The sequence below is a fragment of the Indicator indicator genome, chromosome 5, assembly GCF_027791375.1.
Source record: "Indicator indicator isolate 239-I01 chromosome 5, UM_Iind_1.1, whole genome shotgun sequence".
Classification (NCBI taxonomy): Eukaryota; Metazoa; Chordata; class Aves; order Piciformes; family Indicatoridae; genus Indicator; species Indicator indicator.
In genome coordinates this window covers 30,550,616-30,564,228 of record NC_072014.1, presented here as the reverse complement: position 1 = coordinate 30,564,228, position 13,613 = coordinate 30,550,616, and the positions used below count along the sequence as shown (strand labels likewise).

The window sequence follows — 13,613 nt, the reverse complement described above, 5'->3', positions numbered from 1 at the left end:
TTCTCAAGTTAACTAGTACATATGGGATGGTTCCAGGGATATCATAGAATAGTTTGTGTTGGAAGGGACCTTTAAAGGCTATCTAGTCCAACCACCCTGCAATGAGCAGGGACATCTTCAATTAGATCATCTTAATGCTCCAGAAGGTTTTCTGATTGAAATTACTTTGTCATTAATCCTGTCTTAATATATAAAAAGAAGACACTTTGAAATAGCCTGTGAAAGCTACTTACTTACTGCCTTATTTTTTTCCCCCTCCGTTTTTTAAACCTTTCTCAGACTGGAAATCTGCAGGGAAATGACCAGTGATGTCCAACAGTAGGACAGGGGGCAACAGGTGCAAGGTGGAGCATAGGAGGTTCCATATAAGGAAAAACTTTCTTACTGTGAGGGTGACAGAGCACTGGAACAGGCTGCCCAGAGAGGTTGTGTAGTCTCCTTCTCTGGAGATATTCAAAACCCACCTGGATGTGTCCCTGTGTGACCTACTCTAGGTGATCCTGCTCTGGCAGGCGTGTTGAAATATCATCAAGTCCTAGGCCCCTTGCAACCCCTCTCAAGCTGTAATTCTGTGACCACATGCATTCAGCTGCTGCTCAAAGAAAGACAATACATTTCTCATACCAACATAAAGCCAAGTATTTGCAGAGCAGAGGAACTCACTTGGCCATTTCCTCTCCTAGAGAAATTTCCCAGATGACACTATGTATTAGGACAGACAGCAGGCCCCCAACCCATACCAAGCTCTTACAGAGCCCTAAGTACAGTCAGACTGTGTCCAGTGACAGAGAAAGCACCAACAATATTGAGAAGCAACCATGTAAGCCTGCCTTAATTTTGAGCAGCCTTTGAGGCAATTCTGAGGAAACTGGCAGTGCTTAGAAGGACCCTGGTGTCAACATATACACCTGTACCCTAAGCTGTGCCTCACAAGTTGTCCTTTTGTGGAGGAGCAAGTCAGTACTGGATCACTTGTTCTAGGCTGGTAACTCCCATGTGGCTGGTGGTGCATTGCTACACACTGAAGAAAAACAAATAGAGCAGCTAAACTCCATGGCCTTTCTGGTCAATAAGGTCTTGCAGAAGCCACCAAGAACATGTTTGGTGACAGCATCTGAGTCAGTGGGTCAAGAAATCGAACAAAGGAGCATTTGCTGGATCTTGCTAATTAATAACACCCACTTGCCCTCCCCAAATATTGAAAGCTGCCATCTATCAAGTGTAGCTATTACAGCCCAGGTGGAAGTTCCTTACAGAAACTATCCCTGGCAGCATTGTCAAGTGCTGCTGCATCTATAAAAATGAATTCTGACATGGATGTTAAAAGACAATACTGAACATTTCCATTACCAAATCAAGCAGTGCTTGCTTGCAGCTGTTACCAGCTGCTTTCATACTGACAGACATGAATCATGCCAACACTTTTCCTCCTGGTGAAACCATTAATTGTATTGGCAAGACTTTGGAGAAGAAGTTTAATTTGTTTTCAGCTCAATGTGAGCTACTCAAAGTATTCCTTACTTCCTAACATACTCCTATGCTCTCATGGTACAGCTCTGTTATTCAGCAGACCAGGATGAACACCAAGAATGCAGCACCTTACTATGCACATGTAGATATCAAACTCTGTATTTTGGAGGCTTGTTACATGAGGCCATTAGTAAGCCAAGCCTCTAAGGCCACAAAACGCTAAGAGCACTTCCCCCTGCTTCTCTCCCAAATTCTGCTCAGTTTCCAGGATGAATTGCTGCATTCAGCACTCATACTAGCAAGATGCATGGCTTGCCTGAGGTGTTCCTCAAAGCCAAATTTAGGCAATTCAGGGCTATGGGTTGACTAGGTTACATTTTTCCTCCAGAATCCATGTGTCTAAGCATGTCAATGAAAGCAAAGGTCTGTATCCACTCCTGTGCAGTTGTCACTGAAATAACTCAAACCACTCATCTTGATTGGAGAGTCTTATTGTCTCCACACTTAACTGGGTTTCTGGTATATGGAAGGGAAGGGTAAGTAGGAAGAAAAGCTAAAAAAAGATCCTATAAAGTTTTGTTCTGCTATCCTAAACTAGCTGGTAGCCAGCTGCCCAAGGGGATGATGCAGGAACTGAAGGCCTGAAAGACAGAGCTAGTTACTAACTTAGTTTTTAGTTTTGCTGGAGAGCTTTCAGAGGAAATATTTTTCCTTCTGCTGATGTTTAAAATTGCAGCAGTATGTTAGCTGCTGTTACATGATAAAACATTTCCTCCATTTCCTTAAGACTCACTTTTTTGCCTTTGTAGCCCCCAGATAGTCCCTGCTTGCTGCAACATCCTGTGTGTTTTAAGTACTTCAGCCATAACGTGTAGATATGTAAGATTTGCTGTGTACTTCTGTGGTCCTTTTAGTCCTAAAGAGCTATGTAAATGCATGCATTAATTAAATGCTAACATTGCATTGTAATTTTAAGCACCAGATTCAATTAACTGAAAACTAATAAGGGAAAAAGATTATATACACACACTAGAAGCTGTTTCTCACAAATCCTTTTTCAGTTGAGTAGTTGCTGTTCCCCATGTGGGGGCTGTGCACAAGTAGGAGCATCAAAAGCCTGAAGCCTTTCACTGACTTTGCATGCACAAGTATGGCTTTCGAACAGAGGCCATCCATTTAGTTCTTCCCAAGACCTTCCTGCTTTCTGAAGAGACTCAGGTGCTAACCCATCTCCAAACACTTTCTGTTCTCTTGAGGCAGGATGCAGATCATGAAGCTCGTGTAGAAGAAGCAATAACTCGAACGCTGGTGTGTGCCATAAAATCAGCAGAAGATCCCAGTGATGGAGATCTCTGGCTAAATCCCACAGAGGTGAGCCCTCTCTTGCTCCCATTACAGCACTGATAATGAAGAGTTACTGACATTTTGCTTAGCTCACCCTGAGTCTTTCTGCTGCCCCAGAAAAAAAGTTCTAAATTCTTTGCTTTCTCATAGCAGAAGCAGTTCATGGTAGACAGTCATGCTGTCTTCTTTTAACTGCATGTATCCTGGGTGTTTTCTCAGGTTGAGGCAACATCCCATGAAATCAACCTTCAGTATCTGAATAAGGCAGTGTCTGCATATTTCAAGTCTCAACAGGCAAGTGTGTCAGACCAGGCATGCTCCAGCAGCACTGGTGCAGAGCAAAGAACAGGCACCTCCTGCAAGAGAAGGAGAAGGGAAGGTGGCTGTGAACCAGAGGGCTGCAGATTACAACCCCATCAACTTGGCTTTTCAACAGAAAGGCTGCAGAAAATACCTTTTGGGCCTCATCTTATTCCAGTTTTACCACAGTCTCAAGAAACAAGCTCAATGGATGCAGTTGTGCTTGAAAGTGACAGTAGAGATCTTCTCCAGGAAAACAAAGGAGGACATTTTGGAAAATTACACTGCACCAGGAAGCAACTGGTAACGAGTGATGACTGTGAAAAGCCTGCACATCAGATGCATTCAGACAGCAGTTCACATGCCTCACAAGCAGCTCTATCTACCAATGATTTGCTAGACTGTTTGGTTAATCCACACGTCATCAATTTAGTAGCTCGGCTGCTGTTGGAGAGAACAAGAGTTTAATGCTGGAGTGCTTTATCATTGCTGAAATAAAGAAATCAAATGGCAGCCTTGCTCTGGGTCTTTAATCTCTGCAATAATTGAATGTTTCATTTCAAATAATTTTTAAAGTATAGATACAGTTAGTGGTTAAGTGGCAGACTGGAGCTGAAAGAAGAATTAACTGGCTGATGATGGCTGGGAAGAGAAAGGTGTGTTTAGTCAGAGAGCTCCTCAGTGTCACAAACAAAAGAGAGCATACACAGCTATACTCCCACCAGGCTGTGTGGATAGGATCCTTAAGTGTTCTGCAGCTCTGAGCTATGAAACAACTGTGGCTTTGAAAGAGATGATAGGAGGGAATGCTGGGACATGGTTACATAGCAGAGGGAGACTGAGACAGGATAACTGACTCACTGTAGACTGCAGCTCTTGTCCACATTTAAAGTGAAATGGTCAATAAGTGATCAGCTGATCACATTAGAAATGGCAATTCCAAATAAACCTCACCTCAGGCAATGCACTCACTAGTGCATTGGCTTCCTCCCTTCCACCAAACAACTTCAGCTTTGTCACAAAGCTCTAGGGTGGAGTGATGCAAAAGCCTTTGGCATGAAAATGGCCTTCAGCTGGTTCAGAAACACTTGAAGCTGGGAGAAGTTGGCCATTGAAGAAGGCCACTGGGAAGTTAACCGTTGTGATTTAATAATAAACAGATGCACACAGTTCCCTGTCTCTAAGGAACAAAAAGAAGCAGTCATAACCTTCTACCTCTGTCCTACTGTTTACCATAATGATCAAAATGTAATGATGGTTTTCTTTTGGTTGTAAGTAGTTGCTGTACAAGACCATCCTATCTTCCAAGTGTAGTAGTCCTTGGATTTGTCCTTTCATTAAAAGGTTATGGAACTTGAAATATAAGCTAGAAGGTGGGTTAATACTGAAGCTGTGCATGGAGGCTTAACAAAACCAAACAAACAAAACAACAAAATAAAAACACCTGGAAAGCAAGATGCTGACATCATCTGGAACACTCTTGCCTCCTCTGCTTTCTGCAGTGGCAACAGAATGGTCTTTGACCCAGCCACAGCTTTAGAAGAGCTATTCTGGGACAACTCCTGTGAAACCTTTGCTTTCAAACCTCATCTTTGCTCATGTCTACTAGCACCTATAAACCAGGTTTTATCATTAGCCTGTATCCACATAACCCTCTGTCTACTATTTTCTTTGCCTGATGCCTATTTCCTGCTAATAGGTTACACTAGTGCTGTTTTCACACAGATCACCTTCCAGCAATTTATAGTTGTAAAATCATGATGGCAAAGGTGCTTCCTCTGCTTTAATACAGACTGCATCTTGGCAGGGCCCTGATGGATCTCAGTATGTGCTCTAGGTGTGCACCCACACGTCATCATTCCAGGAAGCCTTGCCATTTAAAAAATCCTCCCTAAAAGCTGATTCACTTGGAAGAGGATTAAATGGAAAAGGCTCAAAGGTTCATTTTCAACAAGCACAGAGACCTTATCCTGATGGACCTTTTGAGTGCAGTTACTTCAGCTACTAGATGGGGCACTACTTACTATGTCTGGCCAGAAAGGACAGAGCAAAAGCTGTACATGTAGTGAGATGGAGACCTTGACAGGTGACTGTGAGTTAGTAGGAGGAGAAAGCCAGAGAGAAACTTTTTACAAAGGGTAATGGCATTAAACTAAAAGAGGCTAGATTTAGATTAAATACCAGGGTGGAAATTTTTAACTCTCAGGATGGGCAGGCACTGGAACAGGTTGCCCAGAGAGGTTGTGGATGTCCCATGGCTGGATTTTTCAAGGCCAGGTTGGCTTAGGCTTTTAGCAGCCTGGTCTAGTGGAAGGTATTGCTGCCCATGGAAGGGGTGTTGGAATTAGATGATCTTTAGCATCCCTTCCAAACCAAATTTTTCTTCAATTCTATGATATCAGCCCTGTCTTTGACCCAAAATGTGCCATTTTAAGTGTCTTGCTCTACTTTGGTAATTGGGCTCACATGTCATTTTAGGCAGCAACCTGCAGGCAAGATGCGATTCTCAGCAGCACATGAGAAAATCTGCTTTTGTTGTTTCATGTTGTGATGGTTGTGTGTCAGTGAGGTCTCACCAGCATGACAACATCAAGATTTAATGAACAGTCCCACTGATATAGTTCATGTTTGTGTGGTGGCACTGCCATGCCAAAAGGATTGAAAATTACTTAGGAAACAGCTTAGCCACATCTGCTGCATTTAGCAATTCACCAGGCTCCAAGGGAAGAGATCTGTGGAATAAGACAGCCCAGTTTTGATATGTGGACACATCCCAGCAGAGCTGGGCTCTAGTGACAGCCCATCTGCATCCTGCTGCTGCACTTTGTCTCCTTTCCCAGGCTGACCTCACAGGATGGGACCAACCAGAGAACACTGATGCTGGGATCACTTGCACTGGGGAGGAGGGGTTGCAAATGCTTCATTTTAAGTCTTGCAATAAAAAAGCTTTTATACCTAAAACATGTATGGGTAAGGGAGGAAACACACCACCAGTAAAGTGGAGGAGATGGGCAGCAATACCACTTTCTAGTCGCCACCACCTGAACTTCCATATCTTAACTTTCCTCCCAGCACAGAGACGATCTTAACATACCCCTCACAATAGCCACACTGATCATTTCCTCCCTTCACATGATAAATGACTGTCCTTGAAAACTCTTGCTCCATGTTTCTGAGACTGTTACAGGTGTGTGGGTGCTGTCTGTGGTGGTTTGGGGGTGGGGAGGATGTGGGCTGTACAGTGTGTCTGTGAGATATCTATCTGTGGTGTATGTGTGGGGTGCACTGGAGCACTGCAACAGGCTGAGTCCCCAGAGGCCCTGGGAACACAGCAGAACCAAGCTCTCTGCCTTCCCAGTGTTCCTGTGCTGAGGAACTTGGGGAGCCCTGCAGTGGGTAAGAGCATGCCAGAAGTGTTGCTTCACAGCCAAATCTCACACACATTACAACTGCCCTGGCCCTTATGTTACTGCTTGCCTATCTACAGGAGTAGTGATGGAAAAGGTATGGCTCAGCAAGTGTTAGTTTCTCACTAAAATCTAGCTCTAGGTTTTGAGGGCACAAACTTTGCTCCCTCCAAATCTCTGGTGAGATTGTCCCAGCAATAAGTACTGATTTCTTCTGATGACCCATGAAAACCACTTCATAAAGGTCTGAGACTAACATTTCAACCACCAAAAAACTTTTAAACCCAATTTCCCTGCATCTTTCCAGGTCAGAAAGGTCCCTAGCAAAAAGGGTTTTCATCTCCCTGGGGGCTATTTGACTCACATGGAACCACTCTCTGCCCCATCACCACTATGGGAAGGGTTTGTGCTTCCATGGCAGCCAGAGGGTTAAATTCCTCTCTCACTCCTGCCATGCCTCTTCTCCTGCATCCTGCAGCCTGGCTGATGCCCATCCAAAGCTCCAGGCAGTAAAACTCACCCTTCCTATTTAACCAGCACCAGCCTTGTCCTGGCCTGGCAGGACACATGAATCCAGACTAATTAGCAGCAGCCCTAACAAAGCTGGCTGAGAAACCACCATTAAAATGAAAAATGGTGTTGTGTAAAAAGAAGGCAGAGCAAGCAGGGCATAATATAACTTACTGCTTTCCCCAGCTGAACAGTCTCATAACTTAAAGGAGCTCAATAGCTTGCCTGAGTTTCAGCCTGCTTTCCCCTGGGGAGGCTGTGCTTTACCTCCGCCCTGCAAGCAGCCTTCGCTCAGGGCTTTGGGGTTTTATCTGCAGAGATGAGGAGCTCTGCCGTGGTTAGAGATGGGCATGTCTGCTGTGTGGCCATGCTTCATTGGGACGTGGTTTAATTCCTTGTTTGCTGCTACCTTGGCTGAAAACTAAAGAACTGCAAAGACTGATGCCATGCACAGCGCATCATTCATCGCCACTTCAGCCAGGACTGTCTCCTGCTGATACCCCAACAGTCCTGATTCCACCCACCGGTGGTCTTCTTGGGACAACCCAGTCCGGGTGAGCCAGGGACACGGTAAGATCAAAAGGCCTCCAAACCACATACATGACTAAGTGTATGAACAGACCTGATTGCCACCAAATTACAAACATGGGGGTATGGCCAGATCAAACTTGTAGATTAACTAGGCCAGCTCCAGGATACAACACATAGAATGGTCCAGGCAGGAAGGAACCTCCAAAGGTCATCTAGTCTGACCTCCCTGCAGTCAGCAGGGATGTCCCCAACTAGACCAGGCTGCCCAGGGCCTCACTGAGCCTCACCTTAAATGTCTCCAGGGAAGGGACCTCAACCACCTCCCTGGGCAACCTGTTTCAGTGTTCCACCTCAAACATCATCAGAAGCATCCCCAGCCCCATAACTACCTGTGTCTGCCAGCCCCATTATTACTATTTTTAACCAAAACAATGTTTACAACTCCATTAGAAGAAGCACTAGAGCACAGAATAGTAGGAAACAAGCCTGCCCTGGCTGGGGCAAGAAAGGAAGGCAGGCAGGGCCAAGCAAGTCTTCCCTAGGTCTTTCTCTTCAGAGAGTCAATTAGCAAGGAAGGGAAGGTGCTGTCCTGGTCTTTGTGCAGTTACCTCACGCACTGATTACACTAAATTTTGTCCTGCATGTTAAAGTCAAAAACATCTCGCATCTGCCAAAAAGCAATCAGGACCAATTAATGAAGATGTAATTTCCCCAGATGCTGCTATGAACATAACTCACAGTGTTCCTAGCAACATGAATATAATTAACCCAGTTAACCACAGCTCTCATCACCACTGCACCGAGCTGCTTGTGCCAGCAGAGGAGCCTCACTGCACGCCACGCTCAGGTGGCACATCCACAGGGCTGTAGGTCAGGGCTGGACCACACTCCCCTTCCTCTGGAAGTGTGTTTGGGAGTTACAGCCATGGCCCACAGCCCAGCAGCGGTGAAGGCTCTTCTCAGAGGCAGCACAACACAACAGGCCTTATTCTGAGTGGTTCATATGACCCAAATGCATCTCTCCAACAGGAAGGCTGCATAACACCACAGCAGGTCCACCCCAGCCTTGGAAAAGGCACCTACCCGTGTTGGTCAAACACATCCAAAACTTAAGACAATCCCTTAACCCAGGATGTCCTCCCACTCTTTTTTCTGATTCATACTCTGCATAACTACATGGTAAGCACACAACTTTGCCTTCACCACCATCCAAAGCACGACAACTTACTGTTGGAGAGCAGCAGGAAAAGCTGGGAGCCAAAGGTGGTGGGGTGTAGTCCTACAGGGGCTGGTATTTGTGTCCATCAGCACCTCCAAACACAGCAAACCATGAACCAAGTCCAAGGTCCCACCAGAGCCCAGCAGCTGGGAGGAAAAGGAAACAGGGCTGGAGATGTAACAACACAATCCTAAAATTCCTTCTGAAGGTAGCCCTCAAGCCAGAGCTATCAGGTCAGGGATGAGGTCAAATGGGGCTCTAGAGGCTGTGGGTAGGTATAGGTCCCAGGTGAGGCTAGACAGAGTTATTAGGGCCTTCAGGTGCTTTTCCTCCAATGATTACAGAGGGTAAGCAACCATCAAACCTTTCAACAGATGCAGCCTGTGCTTGTTGTAGACTCTGGGCAGGCAATTCTCTCAGTGCTTTTTGGGAAGGGCAGCAGTGGTGGGATTTCCTTCCTGGTCTGTCCAAATTCAGCCCCACTCCTGCTTCTCAGGCAGCAGCCTGGGGTGAGGAAGAGGAGAAGATGAAGATTAAAGTGTTCAGACCAAAGCTCAGTGTTTTCCCAGTGATTTGGTCCTTGCTGAGCTGAACCAAAAATCTCATCTCATGCTTGTGTCTCTGTACTATTCTCACTGATTGCTCGCTAGACCTGGAGGCAGGAGCTGGAGCTGCCGCTGGAAAGGGGAGGACAGGGCCTCCTGCATCCCCCCCCAGGCCATGTTTTAGCAGTGCAGCAAGATCACTGCCCACCTTCAGGGCTGAGGAATGGGTGCAGATAAGATGCTTTTGCCAGTTGTAGTAGCTTGCACAACACTATTTCAATTTTCCCCAATTTGAGAGAAGAACAAACATATTCAAGCAGTCAGAAATGGCCAGAAATGGCAATTTCACCCATGTTGGAGTGTGCCATGAGAAGATTTCTGGGCTGAGTTTTAGGGGTGGGTTTTATTTAATCCTCCTCCATTTTGAATGAAGTCTCACATCAAAACAGGCAGCATTTCTGAAAAGCTCTAAAAAGTTGGAAGGGCTTTTCTTTCCTGAGGGAAGAGCCCCTGATTTCTCTTCTAGCCTTTTTTTCTGATGAGAAAGGAAACAAGAAAGGGGATTTTAAAAATTAATGAATATTTTTTTTCCTTCTCCACAAGTATGGCAAGTTTTCAGATTAATTTAAACCATTCAGTTCATTCTTTTGAGAGCTTTGGTCAGTAGGGAGTTGATTTCCCAGTCAGCTCTGAAAACACCTCGAAGCTCCTAAAATTTGGAGAAATGTTGACCAAACCCTGTTTCCCAGCTTGAGGCCACCAGTGCTTTAAATAATTCATCCCCATTTCTTGCAGATTGATTTAACTGAAATCACCTGAAAATATTTGGCTTAAAAATGTGAGTAATCTGCCTGGTCAGAAAAAGCAGGACATGGTAATGAAAATACAGACCTCTCTAAACTAGTGAGTAGTTTAACAATTACCTGATATAATAACATGTAAGGAGATGCTATGGACAAAGGTGAGATCATTCATGTTAATTAAAATGTCTGAGCTGCAACACTCCCACCTTAATTGTGGATTTAAGCCCAGACATTGTAAAGCAATGATGGAATGGTCATTGCTTTCATGTAATTAAGGAAGAAACAGAGAATTAACAAGGGCCTTCTTTGGAGGGCTGGGGACATGCTGCCAACTCCTCATGGTCACTGGCTGGGTGATATTTTGCAGGATCTCCTGGGCGTAAGTGGGAAAGCAGAGTGCCAGGTAGGGGATGCAGAGGTGGCTGTCACTTGAACCTGGCAGTGAGGAAGGCCAGGGTGCCTGCTGCTCCCTGAAGCTACCCCCACGTGCTTTTGCATGTGGCTGCAGCTCTCCAGGCTTTTTCCCCTTTTCTAAGTGATGCAACCACCAACCTGAAGTCACCGTGAGTGCCAGAGGTGACTTGGTGACTCATTTCAAGGCATTTTTGTGCAATGTGCTGCCCTTTCCCACCCTCTCCTTCCAGGCAGGCAGATTGGTGGCAGGCACTCCTCTAAATCCTGGCTGCCTGGGCTGCATCTCTGCACTGGGAGGTATGAAATATTCATAGGAAAGTGAGCACGAAAGCGAGGGATTGACTCCATGGCCGGGTCATCAGGGCATGGGCCAGGGCAGCTCAATTATCCATATGCAGCAGAGCAGCTTCCACAGAGGGAGAGCAAAGCCTCCCAGCACCCTGCTGCCAGCAGCTGGAAATCCCCTGCTCACTGTCTCTCCATCCTCATCCCACTGGTATTTGTGCCCTTTTGCAAGGGATGTGATTTGGTCCCCAAACCCTAGAGTGGGGCTGAGATTATGCACCCCTAAAGTAAGGGGCTCAGAGGGAGGGAGTCCTGGTCCTAGTCCCATGGGACCCCTCCATCCCTTATCTGCTATATCATCTATCATCATAGAATGGTTTGGGTTGGAATGGATCTTAAAGATCATCTAGTTCCAACCCTCCTGCCATGCACAGTCACATCTTTCATTAGACCAGGTTGCCCAAAGCCCCATCCAGCCCAGCCTTGAATACCTCCAGGGAGAATCCATCTGCAGTTTCTCTGGGCAGCCTGTTCCAGTGTCTCACCACCTTCACAATAAAGAATTTCTTCCTAATATCTAATCTAAATCTACCTTCTTTCAGTTCAGAACTGTTGCTCTTCATCCTATCACTACACTCCCTGATAAAGAGTCCCTCCCCATCTTTCTTTAACTCCCCTTTAAGTACTGCCCCCAGTACAGCTATAAGGTCTCCTCAAAGCCTTCTCTTGTCAAGGATGAACAACCCCAACTCTCAGCTTGTCTTCATGGGGGAGATGCTCCAGCTCCCTGATCATGTTCATGCACTTCCTCTGAACTCACTTGAGCAGGTCCATGTCTTCCTTATGCTGGGGGACAAAGAGCTAGCAGGGAGAGAGGAGGGCATTGTGAGGGATAAAAATGTCTGATGCCCAAACTCCTTACATCTGCCTGCTGGGTCTCCCAGCAGCACAGAGGGAGCATGGCTGCTCCCCCAGCATTGTCCTGCATCCATCTGGGTGTTGGACTCTGCCTGCTCCCAACCCCAGAGCACCCAAAGAGGTGCCCATAAGGTGGTGCAGGTTGGGGCTGCAAGAGGCTATTCTCCAGTGCCCACTGATGCACAGCATGTGCCAAGGTGGCTTTTTGAACAAAGTTTTCTTCTTCTTTTTTTTTCTTCTTTTTTTTTTTTTTTTACCACAGTAATTCTTTTATTTAATCAGCTACAGAAAATTGATGTGTCTTTCTGGTTAAAGGTCCTGGCTTGAAGCTTTCTGTCCCTTAAATCATCTTCCTATGATTTAAGGGGAGGCAAAATCCCAGTCTAGTGCCAGCTGCTGTGTCGCCTTCCAGGAAAAGCCCAATCACAGAAAGGCAATGTGACTGCACTAGGTATGAGAGGGGCTGAGCCTCCATCCTCTGCTCCTTCACCTTCCAGACCCCACCAGGCCCATCAGCCACCCAAGCTCACAACAGAAGCTCTACCAGGGTCAGCCCCTGCACCTCCCTTGAATCCTGCAGCCTCCCACCACGCATGGTGGGGGGAATCGTGCTGGTGGAACCCCATCTCCTAGAGGGTGCCTGCAGAAGCAGCCCCGGGGTACAGAAATCATGCAGCACCCTTTTGACTTGCAAATGGTGCAAACTGGGTGGGGAAATCACTCAAGCACAGGAAACATGGCTCATGGGGAGGGCATTTCCAGCCCCGCTCCTGGGAGCGCAGCGGCACCTGCATACTAATCCACCCAGATGTTATAAAAGCCTCGATCAAATTAGCCATAGAGAGCTTTTAAGTTCTCCCTCTGGATCTGTCTGGAATAAATTCTTCTGAGAAAATCAGCTCATTGATGGGTTACTTTTTAAAAATGCTGGCAGCTTGCTGGGCTTGGAGAATCAGTATGAGGGAGCTGCTGTCCCTGTGCCCAGACAAGGATGGCTGGTGGGATGCTTACAGGATCCACACCTTTCCCTGATGCTTTATGGACTTGGCTGAAACATCAGGAGGGCATGGAAAGCCCCAGAAATAATTTTAAGTTCTGTCCTGAAGGCTTTTCCCTCCTCCCCACTTTCAAATTCATTTATTTAATTTTCTCCCTTGAAACAGAGACTAATGGTGCTGAATTCAAAAGCACAGCTCTTTTGTCTCGCCTCACAAGGAAAGAAAATAACCTCCCCTTTTAACGCCCATGCACGAAACATCTCCTGGCAAAATCTCCATTTATCAAGCCAGACTGAAGGGCACACAACAGAGGAGCTTATTGCCCTGTCGCCTTTTGCCTTGTACCTCTGTTTGTATTATCAAGTGGTGTGATTAAGAAGATTGCTTTTTCTTTTAAGTGTGGTAGGACAGAAAATTTACAGCGAGGGGAAGCAGGGAAGGACGTGGGTGCAGCTTCACAGAGATGTCAGAGTGTTTCCCAACAATTACGAGAGAGACAGCAGGTTTGAGGCACAAGGTGATTTTCGGCATCAATGCGTGGCGTGCCCTGTGTCACCGAGGCACTGAAGCCTGAAGCTGCTGATGGAAGGCTCAGGCTGGGTCTCTGGTGATGCAGACAGGTCAGCCACCAGCTGTCCCAACCACGGGGAGCCACTCTGCCATGTTTATACAGAGTAATATTGAGGCTTTTCACTGATTTCAGCACAACCTTTAAACAATTATTTATAGAATTAATAGAGAAATCATAACCCAATAACATTTTAAAGCAATTGTTTGCTACAAATGAACACAAATGGGTTTGATATATAACACATTAACTTCAGCAGTGGGGAAATTCATCCTCATTAGAGGTGCACTCGGGCTGCAGC

General features: G+C 46.1%; 1 protein-coding gene across 1 annotated transcript in view; it reads left to right on the top strand.

The window, feature by feature from the left end:
• The window catches only part of HSPBAP1 (HSPB1 associated protein 1), a 38,982-nt gene extending 35,400 nt beyond the window's left edge, over positions 1-3,582 (top strand). Inside the window, exons 7-8 of the mRNA XM_054381248.1 lie at positions 2,731-2,841; positions 3,034-3,582. Coding sequence (XP_054237223.1) covers positions 2,731-2,841; positions 3,034-3,582 — 660 coding nt within the window. The remainder of the gene's footprint in view (positions 1-2,730; positions 2,842-3,033) is intronic.
• The last annotated feature ends 10,031 nt before the right edge of the window (positions 3,583-13,613 follow it).